This window comes from Onychomys torridus, chromosome 2 (assembly GCF_903995425.1).
Source record: "Onychomys torridus chromosome 2, mOncTor1.1, whole genome shotgun sequence".
Lineage (NCBI taxonomy): Eukaryota > Metazoa > Chordata > Mammalia > Rodentia > Cricetidae > Onychomys > Onychomys torridus.
Window position 1 is genome coordinate 22,471,968 of NC_050444.1, and position 15,675 is coordinate 22,487,642.

The 15,675-nt window shown below is 36.2% G+C and overlaps 1 protein-coding gene across 5 annotated transcripts in view; it reads right to left on the bottom strand.

Annotated features, from left to right (window-relative positions):
* Nucleotides 1-1,292: 1,292 nt before the first annotated feature.
* Lrrcc1 (leucine rich repeat and coiled-coil centrosomal protein 1) overlaps nucleotides 1,293-15,675 on the bottom strand; it is a 31,655-nt gene continuing 17,272 nt past the window's right edge. For 3 of the 5 annotated variants that reach the window (XM_036177682.1, XM_036177679.1, XM_036177683.1), the window contains 6 exons: nucleotides 15,482-15,656; nucleotides 14,464-14,627; nucleotides 13,787-13,995; nucleotides 13,560-13,697; nucleotides 12,595-12,730; nucleotides 6,370-9,983 (listed from right to left, as the gene is read on the bottom strand). In XM_036177682.1, the coding sequence (XP_036033575.1) occupies nucleotides 9,837-9,983; nucleotides 12,595-12,730; nucleotides 13,560-13,697; nucleotides 13,787-13,995; nucleotides 14,464-14,627; nucleotides 15,482-15,656 (969 nt within the window). In that variant the 3' untranslated portion in view covers nucleotides 6,370-9,836. Of the gene's footprint in view, nucleotides 1,542-6,369; nucleotides 9,984-10,787; nucleotides 11,282-12,594; nucleotides 12,731-13,559; nucleotides 13,698-13,786; nucleotides 13,996-14,463; nucleotides 14,628-15,481; nucleotides 15,657-15,675 lie in introns of those variants that run through there. The other 2 variants (XM_036177681.1, XM_036177680.1) reach the window with 2 other exon arrangements.

Here is a 15,675-nt window from a genome sequence, read left to right on the forward strand (position 1 = left end):
TATGAGAGGAGGAAATGTGTTCCCGTCCTTCATTTTACTTGCAAACTTGAGAATCAGGATATAAAAAAAAAAATCTTTGACAACTTGGTGTTTGCACACATTGAATAGTGTTCACACTTAACAAATACTAGGTGACTAAAAACAGCATTTGGCAGGAAATAATGGAGGACATATCCTACATGAAAGAATGCCTAATTTAACAATAGAAAAAAATCACCGAAATGAGAGGGAACTGACAGCATCAGCTGGTAAATCCTAGAAACCATTTCAAACAAAAATGCTGTTTTCCCTTCACAGACATTAGTTTATTAGCCAATGTTTTAGTCCAAAGAACACAACAAAATTTGGGATAAAGAATTTAAAATAAATTGAAAACAGTTAATACAACTGCCTAGGTAATTTTATATTAAGCAAATCAACAAATTTTATGAATTATTATAATAGAAAGTGGTTTTTGAGATTTGATTAAGGAACTCGTGTGCTGGGTCATAAATTGATGAGAAATAAAATTACTATTTCTAAAACAATTTATGTGTGTCTTATTTAGCTCAGGCTGCCATAATACATCAGAAACTGGTTATTTAAACTATAGAAATTTAAATTCTGGCAGTTTTGAAGGCTGCAAGTCTAAGAATCAAGGAATTGCCGAGTTCTAGGCAGGGGCCTCTTCCTAGCTTGTGGATGCTGGATTTTTTTTTTTTTTTTTTTTTTTTTTTAAGCTGAGGACCGAACCCAGGGCTTTGTGCTTGCTAGGCAAGCGCTCTACCACTGAGCTAAATCCCCAACCAGGATGCTGGATTTTTTTTTTTTTTTTCACCGTTTTTGAGTGGCTATTGAACAGCTTTGGATTTCTCTTCCTACAAAGACACTATTGCCACCCTGAAAATCTCACCCTGAGGAAGACATATTGGTAATGATCTCCTAGTCTCCAAAGAGCATAAGAGGGGAGGGAATTGGAGCTTAGAGTTTCAAAAGGTTAGTTTTGGGGAAGCCAGCATACCTCAATTATCTGGGTAATTTTGTAAACACATTTTAATATATTAGTTTAGATGTTTTAAAAAGACCAATAAGACTATTGACTCTAAACTTTTGATTAATAGTTGTGTTTTTCACAGTGAGATTTTCATTTGTTTGAATTTGCTGGGTTTCAAATATTAAAGTATTAACAAATTAGCAAACATTTCAGTTAGCCATAAAAATCTTTTGTGTTTTTGTTGCCTGATATTCTAAATTAAAAAAAAAACAACAACAATTAAACTACTGTTTCCCAAATTTCAGAGAGAAAACTGTTATAAATGTAGACCTTTGCCTTTATTTTTTGTTGTAAAAACATCTGATAGATGTAAAATTTATACACAATCCAGTCTTTTGATTTGGGTTGTAATATATAGAGTTGTGCAACTGTCATCACCATAACCAAACACAGAACACTAAATGTTGGTGCGCATGTCCGAGCCCTCAGGAGCACATCCGCAATTGAGATGAGAACATGACCTGCAGGGCGGTGCTTTTCAGCCTCAGTCTTCGCGTGCCCAGTCACCCTGCGAACAATGAACAGCACAGTGAAAAATAATGATGTTTCTTTTTCCCCAAACATTGCTGAAAAGGAGATTGATGGTGAAAAAGTCGTTTTTATTACTGCTGGATCTTTTTGAAATTTCTGCTCATTAAAAACCAGAATACAAATAACCTTTAAGATGCTACTGGTCACTTATTGCATACTGTTCACTTAGCAGTTATTAGGTGACCCAAAACATCATGCTTTTTCAGTCTGACTTCAATTTCCATGTCTTTTGGCTATAAAGAGACAGTTTTCAAAAAGAAAGGATCAATTACTACATGTCTGCTGTTTCGGAGAAAAGCCTCAAAGCTCTTTACCTCAAGTCAGTGTTCAAACCAGGTTGGCAAGCTCCAAGGCAGATTTTGTACACTTGCTAGTTCAGTGGAACTAACTTGTATTTCACTGTGGAGTAATATTTCCATGTCAGCAATCTTCCAACAAATTTAGGTTAGCCACATAGGTTTGTAGGACAGATATTATGGTGTAATGTAATATTATTGAATAAGTTTTAATACATTTTAGAAAATTAACTATGCAATTCAGGAATGGGCTAAGGGATGAGGGGCAAGTATTTGATGGTGAAAAGAATAATTTATTAGGCCACAACTTATTGGATTTAATTATGTGACATTTGTGGAAAACAACATATGCTATTTTCATATATACAGGATAAATTAATATGTGCTACTTTGTCATAATATAGTAAATATTCAAGAAAACAAAATTTTTAAATCTTGATGGCAGTAAACTAATTGTTTTTCTTTTTTCTTTTGCCTCCCCCGTGGAGATAGGGCAGTGCTTTGGAACCCAGGCCCTGTGCATGCTAAATAAGTGCCCCAGCACTGAGTTATGTCCTCAGATGTAACTGAATGAGTTTTAAATGAATAATCCTACTCAATGGTCATGGATAATTGCAACTTTCAATTGTTAGATCTCCTTTGAGCTAACAATCCATCAAAAGCTTCTCTATCAGTCATATTATACCTCTTTTTTTGTAATTTTCTAAAACCAGATTTGGTTATTTTTCCTTTCAAATGCTTATATACAAATATCTACCTTCTGCATTTTCTACATTAAAACATGCTCCAAGGATAGTTAATCCTCTTATGACAAATGGCTCTGCTCATAGCATACACGGCGCAGCGATACGACAGAAAAGCCAAGGCCTTTGGAAAGTCTGTATCCCGTAAGTGTGAACAGCAAGTACAGACTGTATTTAAACACACACTTGGCACTCAGCAGAATGATTTTCAGTCTTACACTCTTCCGTTTTGCCAAGAGCATACATAATAATCTGGAAGAGTGGCTTTGCCATCAGTTTTAAAGGTAGCATTCAAAGCAACGCTTTTCATCCAGACTTCCACATCAGTAGGAGTGCTACTCTGCTCTCACTTCACTCTCTCCCACTGCTTTTCCTTGTCCCTCTCCTTCCCCAGTTCTTTCTTCCCCTTAGTCCCTGGGCTTTCCTGTTACATCTATTTCCTGAGCCCTGTAAGAGCTCTTCATTACCCTCATCTTGATACATGGCCTTAAATACACACACACACACACACACACACACACACACACACACACACACACACACACATATGTATATATAGTTTTACATTTAGGTCTTGCATATGAGAGGGAATGTGATTTTTTCAAATCTGCCCTATTTTGCTTAACAGTGAATCTAATCACAGCTATTCCACTACAAATGTCATTTTTTTCTTTCTTTAGTTGTATAAAATTCCACTGTTTATGTATCACACTTTCCTCATCCTTTACCTGTTGATGGGCAATTAGACTGGTTCCATTCCTAGTTATAGTATATAATGCAGCAATCATCACCTCTATGGTATGTTCATTTCAGTCCTTTGGGTATAGATCCAGGAGTGCATAGCTGTGTTATGTGGCGGGAATCTCCATGATTGACTTCCAAAGTGCTTGCATGAGATTAAATTCCCTACCATCAGTAACGTAAAGGTTCCTCTTCCCAGCATCCTTCTCTTTCCCACATCACCAGCATTTACCTTTTATTTTCTTCAGGATCACATTCTGACTGGGGTGGTATGGACTAGCAAAGCAGTTTTAATTTGTAATTACTTGAGGGTGAAGATGTTGAACACATTTTCAGGTACATATTGGCTATTTAGCCCATTTATTGATTGGATGATTTGAATTTTTTGGTGCTAAACTTTTGTTCTTCATTTATCTTTCGTCTTAACCTCCTGCCTAATTAATATGTAGTTGGCAAAGCTTTTGCTTTCTAGTTTATAAGCTTTCACTCACTTTGATGGTTGTCTGGCTGTGATGAAGCTTAATTTCACATAATTCCTTTGTATTAATAAATCTTGGCATTATTTCTTGTGTTATTGGAGTCTTTCAGAAATCCTTGCCTTTGTACCTTGAGATGAGTTAGCTATGTTTTCCTTTGGAAATTTTAGAGTTGTAGATCCTACATTAAGGTCTTGATCCATTTTTTAATTGTTTCCGTGTATGGTAGTTGATGTTGACATACTTTCTTCTACATTTGTAAACCCAATTTCTACAGCATCATTCGTTAAAGGGCCTGTTTCTTCTCTAATGTTTATTCTTGAGAGCTTTCTCAACTGTTAGGTGGTTCTAACTCCGTGGATTTACTTCTGAGTCCTCTGTCCTGTTCCTTTGGTCGCCATGTTTATTTTAATGCCAGTGTTATGCTATTTTGTTACTAGGCTCTACAATGTAAATAGACATCAGGTATTATGCTACTTGCATTGTTCCTACTAAGGACTGCTTTAACTATTAATAGCCTTTAGGATTGTTTCTAGTTCTATGAGAAATGTCACTGGGATCTGATGGGGTTGCATTGAATCTGTAGACTGCTTTTGGTAGTATATTCATTTTCACAGTATTAGTTCTTCCAATCCTTGGGCATGGATGGTCTTCTAGTGTCTTCAACCATTTCTTTAGTATCTTAGTTTTAATTGTATAGGTATTTATACAATTAAACCTGATTCACATTCTTATTCTCTACTATATCACAGAGATTTTAAAAACTGTATTATATTTTTGTGCATGCATAAATTTATGTAGAGGTCCAGGAAGAACTTGCGAGTCAACTCCCTTCTTCCACTATGTGAGTCCCAGGGATCAAGCTCAGGTACTCAGGTTTAGCACCAAGTGCCTTTACTAGCTGACTCATCTCACCAGCTCAGCAATGAGAATTTGAGTTTGCACCTTCCCTAGGATAGTGCTTGTGATCTGATTAAGTGAACTTAAAGTCATACATATTCATTTATAGATATTATATATATTGAAATATAAAGAAGTGTTTGTTTTAACAAAAAAAATTCAACAAGAATACACTGGAGGGGCTGGGGCAATGGGCTTGGTAGTTAAGAGCACTGGCTGCTCTTCCAGAGTTCCTGGGCTCAATTCCTAGCACTTACAACCTTCTGAAACTCCAATTCCAGGGCATGTAATACCCTTTTCTGGTCTCCATGGGTACCAGGCACACACAGGGTGCACAGACATACATGTTGGCTAAACATTCATACACATAAAATTAAAATATAAGAAATAATATGCTGGAAACATCCACTTAAGCTCCAGCAGCCCTTACATCTATTTTTGTGGTGGATTAAATGGAAAACCAGATTGTGGTCACTTACTGAAGCTGGTGCTATTGAGACCCATCTCTTGTCCCTAACAGTACAGCTACTGGGCAGCAGAGAGATTTCTAGCAGAAGGAAATTCTATGTATAATTAGGACCACCTTATCATTCCCATTCTTCTGTATCCTCTTTTAGCATGATATGCCCATATATGGGAACTCAGATGACTTATCCAGACTTCTGCCAACTACTAAGCTTTTACCCCACTATATGTCCATTTCTCATTATTTGTCACAGAAGTTATTTACTTGTCTTATAATAATATTATTATTAACCTAAAGACACTTAGCATTAGCCCCATCAATGATACGTAAATGGTACCAGAGTAGGTTGAACTGCTTGGTATTCCCAGACACCTTGACAAAATGTGAAGAGTTAAGCTATTTTCCTTGAAAACATTCAGGACCTTGCCCCATGTACAAGTGTGTTGGGATTCCCAAGGATAACAATGAGTTATCTTTACTAGTTATTACTCAAATTATTCAACGAGTCCTCTGAATCTGACACTCTCAGTTTGGAAGAAGCTCAGCAGTCTTGAAGAGTGAATCAAGGCTTTGGGAATTTGGTTAGTTGTACGTGTAACTTTCGAGTTGGGATGTAAGTACATACTAGAACCCAAGTTCATAGCACAGCATTCAAAGATCACTAAGTTTAGTTGAGGTACTTTAAAGTCAAGAATTTAGATCCAAAGATAAATTGCTAGATAATTATTGGAGAATCCCCTAGATTAAGAAAACCAAATGATTCCTAAAACTTCTGGTATTTCAGTGAATGTAAGAATTATCTGACAACCCCCCCCTGCTTCCAACCAATGGGTGATTGATACTGTCTGTTTTTAATCATACCATGATCTATATTCCTATTATGAACTTAAGCATGCCATTCCTCTTTCTCACAGATAGGGGAGCCCAGTACTCTGTCAACAAGCAGAAATGGTGTACTCAGGATTACATATGTGGTAATAATTAAGCAGGGTCCATGGGGTGTTTGCTTCCATCGAGCACACCAAGTATTCCATAGCCTCCCTGGAACATCCTCCACATTATATCACCCATGTTGATAAATCTGAGCCAACCCAATTCGGAGCTTACCACCAGACAGAAAACTTATGAATGCATGAAATTGGAAGTGGCAGGCATTGGTTCAGATAAGAATTAGACTGTCAGCTACCATTTGAATTCATGGATTATATTTAATTGAATATCACAGAAAAAAACACAAAATTGCATATATCTTCCATCTAGCATATCCAAATGCACATGAACAGACCTTAACCTGAAGTAGAAATTATGTTTACCTGACATTGAAGCAGTAGCAAAAGTAGTCAAAAGGATGAGCTACATTATACTGCAATGGCAAACTACAAGCCTTAATCATCATTTACACTAAAATCTTACTCAACAGAACCAGTTGTATAGCCTATTCAACCATAACTGAATCACAAAAATAGACCAAGATTTGATTTGACAAATAGCACTCCTAATGACATTTGTGATCTGGGGTGGCAGAAATTGCTCTACCAAAAAAGAAGTTATATCTGAAGAATATATCTGAGGTAAAAGCAGGCAAGTTAGTAAGACAGCTATATAGAAACTCCAGCATAGATGTGAAGACTCTACTCAGGGCAGATACTTAAAAACTTGAAGTTTCACAAAGCACTGATAGGAATACAGCTGAAGTAAACTGCAGAGCTCTGGGCCAGCCAATGCTTCCTAAATGTGAACATAAACTCCTATCATTCAGTGCTTCTGTTTAAAAGGTGGGTCTTGGCATAGGGGAGCTGGGTAGGAGAGGGTGTGCTTAGTATGTGAGGTTGACCTGGGGCCTGAGAATCTGTATGATTAAGAAGTTGCCAAGTTATAGAGATTCTCTTACTTCTCTTATAACATATTGAACAGCCAAATTGTAAGCTATAAGGACTCAATTATGCTATTTTCCAGAACACAATTAAAAGAGCAACTGAAATAAACGCAACAGAAAATCAGTTTGCAATGTCTTTATACATAATACAGACACATGAAGAAAAAATAAAGATCAACACCAGGAAGGTGATGTCACACACTATAAGCAGTGTATCAGTAAAGTCAAGAGCACTTAACATGTTAATTCCTCCGGACCCAACTGTAAGTGGTATCCCTTTTCATCTCCCTAGATGCCATTCTTATTCCCGAGTAGGTAAGTGAGAACCTGAGTATTTTGAACTACCAACACACTGTAGAAAAATGACTCAACCTGGCCGTACAACAATAAAGAACGAGAATTTTCTAATAATACAGATGATTTTAAAATAAAACAGGACATTCCTGAGCAAGATGCCTCCTATCTGTATAGTATCAGGAGACTTAAGAATATATTTATGAAATTCTCAAGTATCTGCTACTTTGCAGACTCACCCACAACGCATAGGACAGTTCAGCCTGATTGCAGGTCACTAACTAGTTTTATCTGATAAACTACTAGTTCACCTATAAGGAAGTTGTTTTCTTAGAAAGTTGTTAGCTTGAACTTCTCCACTTTGTTTCAAATAAACTCAATCCCTTTGGACCTGGCTCTATGCAAACCCAAAAGATTCTACTTCAGGTGCTAGATGAAGATAGGAAGCCTTGGTCTGGGTCTTCTAGGTCTACCTCTCCCAGGAGGTAACCTCTGATATTGACCTGGTTAACTAGACTCCTACTAATTAATACTTTTGATGTCATGAATGGGAGCTGGATGGATGGACTCCCCTCCGTTCTTGGCTGTGATTACCATAATATAGCCTATTAAGTTTCAGAAGCGATGCATAACCCTAACATCTTGTCCACTCTGGTGAGACTACATCCCTTGGTTAGATACAAAGGGGAGAAGAAAGCTGACTTGCCCATACCCACAACCATCTAGTGGAGTTTCACTGTCCTAAAGTGATGGTGCTGGGAATGCCATGTCTCTATACATTACTGAGGCCTTTGCTATTGTTACTGAGGTTTTTGCTGAATAAATACTTCAATTGCTGTATCTAATTAGGACAACTTCTAAAAGTCTTAAAACACTTTTACCATCAGGATTATTTTTCTGGGAAGCAGGTCAGTAAACCCCTTGTTGCCACTCCAATGTGGAGCCTCCAATGTGGCCCAGGCTGGCTTTTGGGTTCCTCTAGAGTCTCCTGGTGGTGACTGTATGTCATCATGCCTAGCTTTGGCACTTTAATGATTTGGGACATTATTTTCCTAGTTGATACTCCAGTGGTTTATACTATGCATCTGAACACTAATCATCTTCAGTTTGATACTAATATACTATAATATGAACAAAACATACACTGTAGCTACCAAACTCCCGGTATTTTCTGCTATCTTCTATGGTATAAATCCAACAAGAGTAATTTATGTCAGTTAGCCAAAATTCTAATCTTTTATATAAAAATTTACCCACATAATTACCTTTTATAGTAAATCATTTCCTTTAGTGGGTTTTTGAGTTGTCAGGTATAATTTTCTGACTGCCTTAGTTTCTTTAGCAACTTTCTTAAAGCAGGTTGACTGACAATGTAGATTAATATTCATCAGTGTCTTTCAGTTATTTTAATAGAATTCTTTCCAACTGGTATTGTTTACGATAAGGACTTTCTTGTTCCTTCTCAAACTGATTGAAGTTTGGCTGACATTTCTAAGGGTAAAATTTTTTTATCATGATTTTTTTATTAAAAATTTATCTATAGGTTAACTATTTAAAATAAAATTTAGTAGGTTTGCAGCTATTCTTTATCTTGTTTCCAAGATGCCTATTACATATGTTGGTGGATCTGATAATGGCCCACAGACTGCAGTATGTAGCTCGGCTATAAGAATAACACAAGACCTTCCCTTTAGGAATAAAGGTTATTTGGGTTCTATTTAGTTTTTAAAATTTAATTTACTAATGATAGGAGTTTTCAAATATGTTGTATTTTCTTCCTCTCAGAAATGACAGAGGGGTGGAGACATCTCTTTTCTAATGTAAGAGGCGACAACAGTGAGGTAGCAGTACAAGACATTTCTGGAAGTGAAGTGAGTGTGTCCAGTTGCAAAGTCAGAAGTCTCTCAAAGTGTGAATGACGGGAGGACTGCAGTGCTCTTCTAGATGAGACAATGTTTATAAAACTACAAATGTCACCTTTAATGAAATCAATGCACCAGAAAAGAGGAAACTGCATCATGTGGAGAGAGCTACACCTGCTTTTTGAATGACAACTCATTTTTTGTTTTTAATCATATAGACTTTAAAAGAACAGAGCTACATCAACTAAAAGACAACCTATAAATATAATTAGTTCTGCACTAGCACAAGATTAACAACAATTACTTTCTCTCATTTCTCTCCTATAGTCAAATTCTAACCTTCCTTACAAGTCTGCAAATAAATGAATGTGTAATTACCAACAAAGTATATACAGCACAGTGACAAGAAAAAGTCCTTTAAGTCTAATTATTATGATAGGTCCTTCTTATATATATATAATCAATAGTTTATTATAAAAAACCTACACATACAATTATTTCATCAAGTCTCTTAAAATATATTCATAAGGAAATGTGTAGAAAGAGACATTTCAAAGTCATAGCAGTTGCTACTGTTACAGTATTTAATCATTTTTACAATAGGTCTGTTGGTCCATTTCAATTAAATTGGTTCCTACCAACATCACATTCTTTCTGAATTTCACTTAGAGCACACACAAGTTCCTTAATTTTTCCTTCCATTACTTTTTTGTTCTTGGATGTTTCTTCCAGAAGTCCTCGCATTTCTTCTTCAACTTGTTGAACCTAAACCAATGTATACATTTTACATTTTAATTTTCTAAAAAAAAAAAATTTAAGTGCATTTTGAAAAGTCAATGATGTATTTTATGTACTCTACAATTTGTGATTATTCAAATGAAGTTAGTAAGAGGCAACTTTTTTCAAACAATAAAATGGAAAACTATATAAAGTACTTTCATGTATATTACCTATTTGATCCTCAAAACATTCTCCTGAAAGAGATAGAGCAATGTGTTTTAACTGCACTTTGAGCTTAGAAAATGTGAAATTCCTGTTTTACAGAGAGAACAGAAACCCAGTCTTCTGACTGCCCTCAGCTGCCTATCAATGCCAAGTCAACTTAGAACACCCACCCCTTAAAGATTTCCAACTCATACAACTTCCCACCCAAAGCAATCCTTGTCCCTCCAGCATGTGTAAAAGTTCTGTCATTCACATTGAAGAGAAAATATTATCATTCACTCTTAGCCCACATTCCCCTAGGACTCCTGCACTGCATATTACAGACTTTTGCTTGGTACTTCTACATACCTCAACATGTCCGACACAGCTGCTATTCCCACCACTCCATTCCTCATCCTCTTCATACAGATCTCCCAATTTCTTTTCCCTTAGAAAATGACTTTTCCTAATTATTTTTGTTTCAGATTTATTATTTTATGTGTTTGAGTGTTTTGTCTGCATATATGTATATTTACCACAATCATGCCTAGTACCCATGGGGGTCAGAAGAGGGCACTGATCCCTTGGACTAGAGTTACAGCTGGTTGGGAGCTACCATGTGGGTGCTGGGGATCAGGACTGGGTCCTCTCCAAGAGCCTAGTGCTCTCAACCTCAGAGCCAACTCTTCAGCCCCAACTTTCCCTAGTTTAAATTGTTACCTGTCTGTGATGCCTCATGAGCTATACATTTCCTGTGCCTGATTATTTTAAGCTCTGGTTCTATTTTTCTAGCTTTTTTTTTAAAATTTATTTAATTTTGTTGCTTTAGTACACAAGACAAATTTATGCCGTTAGAGCAGAGACTGTGGATGACTTATATTTCCAGTTGGTAGAAGGACCCACTTAATTTTATAATAAGGAGCCAACCGGTGAATCCAGTCTATCAGAATCAGGTAGAATTTAGCATCCATGTCCTTTCTGTTCATTTCAGAGGCTTGGGAACAGCAACTGCTTTCTTAGTTAAATGGTAGAGATCTTCGGGATGATCAGGAGCAAGGCCTTTGGACTTAAGAATTCTCAAGAACTTATTACATCATGAAACAGACTTGTGCAGCATCAGGGAGTCCCTCAGGATCTTCCTGAAAAGAAAGGCTTGTAACTTCTAATTCAACACAAACTTGAACATCTGATAAACCTCAGGTAGCGAGACTCTCCTGAGTTTCCTGTCTGTCAAAAACCCACATAAGAAAGCGTTTCTTCCACTCTTTACCAAATCATGTTGGTAGCAGGTCCAACATTATACTCAGTACTTTCTGCCAAAAGCCGAGTTCATGCTTTATTTGGTATTGTCCACAGTACTTTAGTATCATGTTAAATAAAATACTGGAAAATTGCCACTTACTCCAAGTAAAATAACTTCGTCATTATGTCCTTAACTATTAATAAGACCGTTTTCTCTCTCTTTAGATTCCTACAGGTAATTCCATTTTAATCACATTCTAATTGAGAATGACTTTGCCTCTGTCTCTAAGACTTACTTATGTGTGCATGTGTTGGTACATGTCTGTATGAATATGAGAATGTATTGAGGCCAGATTAGGGCACTGGATCCCTCAGACCTGGAGTTATTGGCATTTACAGGGTGTGGCAATCTGGCTTTTGTTGTGTGGGTGATAGTATGTGAACTCTGGGCCTCATGATTGCTCAGTGCTCTTAACAGCTGAGCCATCTTTTCAGCCCCTCTCCCTACTTTTGGAGAGACATCTTTCTGTGTAGCCAGTCTGGCATGAACATTTCATCTTCCTGCCTCATCTTGAGTAGAGATTATATGATAAGCATGCACCACTGTGCCTTCTGTTCTGGAATGCTTTTTGGTTACTTACTCATTCCTAAATTTTAGATACCTTAGTTTTGGTTTGTTTTTTAATTACTATTTGAACAATAATGAAAAGTTCTTAAGTAACTTTGAATCTCGTGTATGTCAACAGAGCAGTCATATCAGAATATTTGTGTGGTTGTTAAAATACCTTGGTCTGACCCTGAGGTAAAAAGCATCTGATATCTGATTTGGCACCATCAGAAACTCATTCTTATCAAAATGACAAAGCTGACTGACATAAGCCCCAATAAATAGGGAAGTGATCACTGAGACCTTCCTCAAGGCAGTAGTAGACTGCATTATATTTTTCCCTTGCCATGACCAAAGGGATATTCATGGAGACTGCCAGGATTGTGGACAAATGCAAACAGAGGTCTAACTACTCAGTTCACTGGAGTTATTATCTATGAATGACCCAAGTGTTGCCTGGATTCATGATAGCTTTGAAAACATGTTCTTTAATAGTTATATCATTAAAATGTGCAGTCTCTTTTCTTTTAATTTCCAAAAATATAATTGGTTTAACCAAACTATTTAATATTGATTATTAAAGTAAATCTTAACTCACAGTACCTTTAAATTTGCACAATCAATATATTTCTGCTTCTCAGTTGTTAGTTGTTTTATCTCAGCTTGATGAGCTTCAACAATTGCATCAACTTGTTTTTTAAAGGCATCGTCCATGCTCTGAAGCTTTTCTACTGCATCCCTTAAAAAAATAAAAGGCAGAAAACACCCCCATGTATATGGGTATACAGAAGAGATTAAGTGGGCTTTTTCATGGGTGCAGTGAGAAGCTATCTGCAGACTGTTATTAATAACACTCTGAATCTTGAAATCAAAACCAGCATTAAATTGTAATACCTATTTTTCATGGAGATTTCAATTTTACAAATTACTTTAAAAAATAGATTTATAAATTACAAGGATAAATCCTTATTTCCTACTGAATATTTTTTTTTACAATGAAACCAAAAATGGAGTTAGCTACACATTTTCTTTGATCTCTTTTAAAAGCATTTCTATTCCTCAGTTTGTGCAGGCTAATAGTAGTTTAAATCTACATTGCTCTTGGCAGTCAAGTGACTGGTCTGAGTTTTATATCAAGCAAGATTTTATTCAGATAGTGCCAGTAATGTTAGTAATAAAATACTCATATAGAAATTACTATGTTTCAGCACTATTCTATAAGGAGAAATAAATATAAATTTATATATATATGTATATATATATATTCATTTAGAGTTATTAAGGGGAAATTAATATTACTTCCTATTTTACAGATGGTATGAAAATAACTTCTTAGCAAATTAATCAGCCCCATACCTTTGGCATCTTTTTCTTTCTGTACATGTATTTCACTCATGCCAGCGTAGTATGCATGGGGGGGGAGGGGGCGCACGCCTTCAATCCCAGCACTCGGGAGGCAGAGGCAGGTGGATCTCTGTGAGTTTGAGGCCAGCCTGGGCTACAGAGTGAATTCCAGGAAAGGCGCAAAGCTACACGGGGTCCCACATCCTTCATGACTTAATGCTTACTTCTGTAGCTCAAGACTTTTGTCTCTCTCTGCTTTAAGTTTCTTTTCCTTGTTTTCAAATTTCTCTTTTACGTCTTTCACTTGTGTTTCAAGATGATACAGTAGTTCTCCTTTATCATGCCATTTCTGATTTAGTGTGCTAAAAAGACAAGAAGTAACTTTAAAAGTGAGGAACACAGAACTATTAATCTAAAACTTCCTCAGAGGCAAGGATGAGTCATACAATACCTGTAAGCTTTTCTGATCTCCTCCAGTTCTAGCTCCTTTGTTTTCAACTGCTGTTTTAGTTTTTCCTTTCTCTCATTGTGTCTTTCTAATTTTTCAATCACATTATCTAGTTGTGAACACTTTTCATTAAGTTGTTCTTGAGTACATTTTTCTACAAAAGCGATCTTTTCTTGTAGTAATTTGATTTGCTCATCTTTTTCTTGTAAACACTTTAAAAAAAGCAATAATTTATTAGATGCTGAATATGGTACAAATTAAGACCTAAAAGGATACTAAACATAAAATATTAAATTTTCTTGTGATTCCTAATCTTTTACTGATACCTCTTGTTTTGTTATTTCAAAGGCAATAAGTCAGGCATGGTGCCACATGCCTTTAATACCAGAACTCAAGGCAGTGGCAGGCAGATCTCTGTGAGTTGAAGGCTAGCTTGATTCCTAGCCAGCCTGTCTCAAAAAAAAAAAAAAAAAAAAAAAAGTAAAAACAACAATAACAACAAAACCCCCCCCAAGATTCAAGTTAATAACTATCAGATAGTACTTTTAAGAGCAAGGGTGAAAAACTTCAAAAGGAAACATGATATTCTTTCCCCCTTTAAAATCTACAACAGTTGAGGATTACAGTTATAAAGTATTATTTTTCAAATCTGCCCCCCCCCCCCAAAAGGTTAATCTTACATCTTTTAATTGTCTGATGGTTTCAGTTTGGTCCTCGATGATTTTGCACTTTATTCTCAATGCATCACAGTCACTTTCATGGGCTTTTTTAAGAGATTCATTCTCTCCACATAAACTTTCAATTTGAGCTTCTAATTTCCCACGACTCAGAGCTAGTGACGAGCCTAAGAAACAATTACCAGTTAGAAACAATACAACTTGGGGATTTTTGTACTTTATGAAACCCTAACCTAGTAAGGTGAAAAACAGAAAAAAAACCTTATTTATAATCTACAGCATACAATAATGCAAATCAACAGGAGAGAGAAAGCCTTCTAAATATTTCAGCTATTATAAACCCTACAAAGGTAAAAGGAAGCAAACACAATCACATTAGAAATTGCTATAGAATAAATAAGCAATGCTTTATTTTGACCAGTATCTAACTATTCATAATTTTTAGGCTATCTATAAATGTCAAGACAGAGTATTAATTTTCTTTTGCTAATAACAATCAAAATGGGAACAAGACTAAGGATTTACCTAAAATCTACAGTGGTTTCATTCATGCACAATTTTACTTCTATCCATGCAAAATACTGCAAATGTCACAAATATGAATACTCATTTTAGATGCTTTTACTATTAATATAGAGCAGTATCACCACAGTATCCTGTGAAAATACCTAATTTTAACGTTTTTATATATCAGTGAGAAATAAACTCAAATAGAAAACTTAAAGTATCAAAGCTACCGTTCCCTCAGCTGCTCTTGAGTGACCCTCTTTCTCGGCCTCCAGAGAAGTAGCAGATATAGGCATGTACCTCTATGCCTGGCCACTTTAACAACTTAACTGCTGAAATGATTTTTTTCTGAGAGGGTTGTGTTCCTGTCTGGCTAGTAAATGCATATGTATTATACCAGATAAAACACTGCTTTTATCTTAGCATTGGGAGGCAGGGAAGCACCTTTTTACTCTGACATCTGGATGTACTGCTTTCTAACAATGGCAATTTTCCATTTAAAAACTTGACTTACCCTGATGTGCCAGTTCATGGCCCCATACTTTTCGTTCTGTCCTCAAACCATAAATCAGTGACTCCTTGGCTGCTAGCTCAGAAATAAGCTGGGTTTTCTCATGCTTAAGAATTTCTATTTGGATGCTCTTCTGCTTGTCATCTTCAATCAAAATTTCAAGAGTGTTGATTTGATTCTGTACACCCCCAAAACAC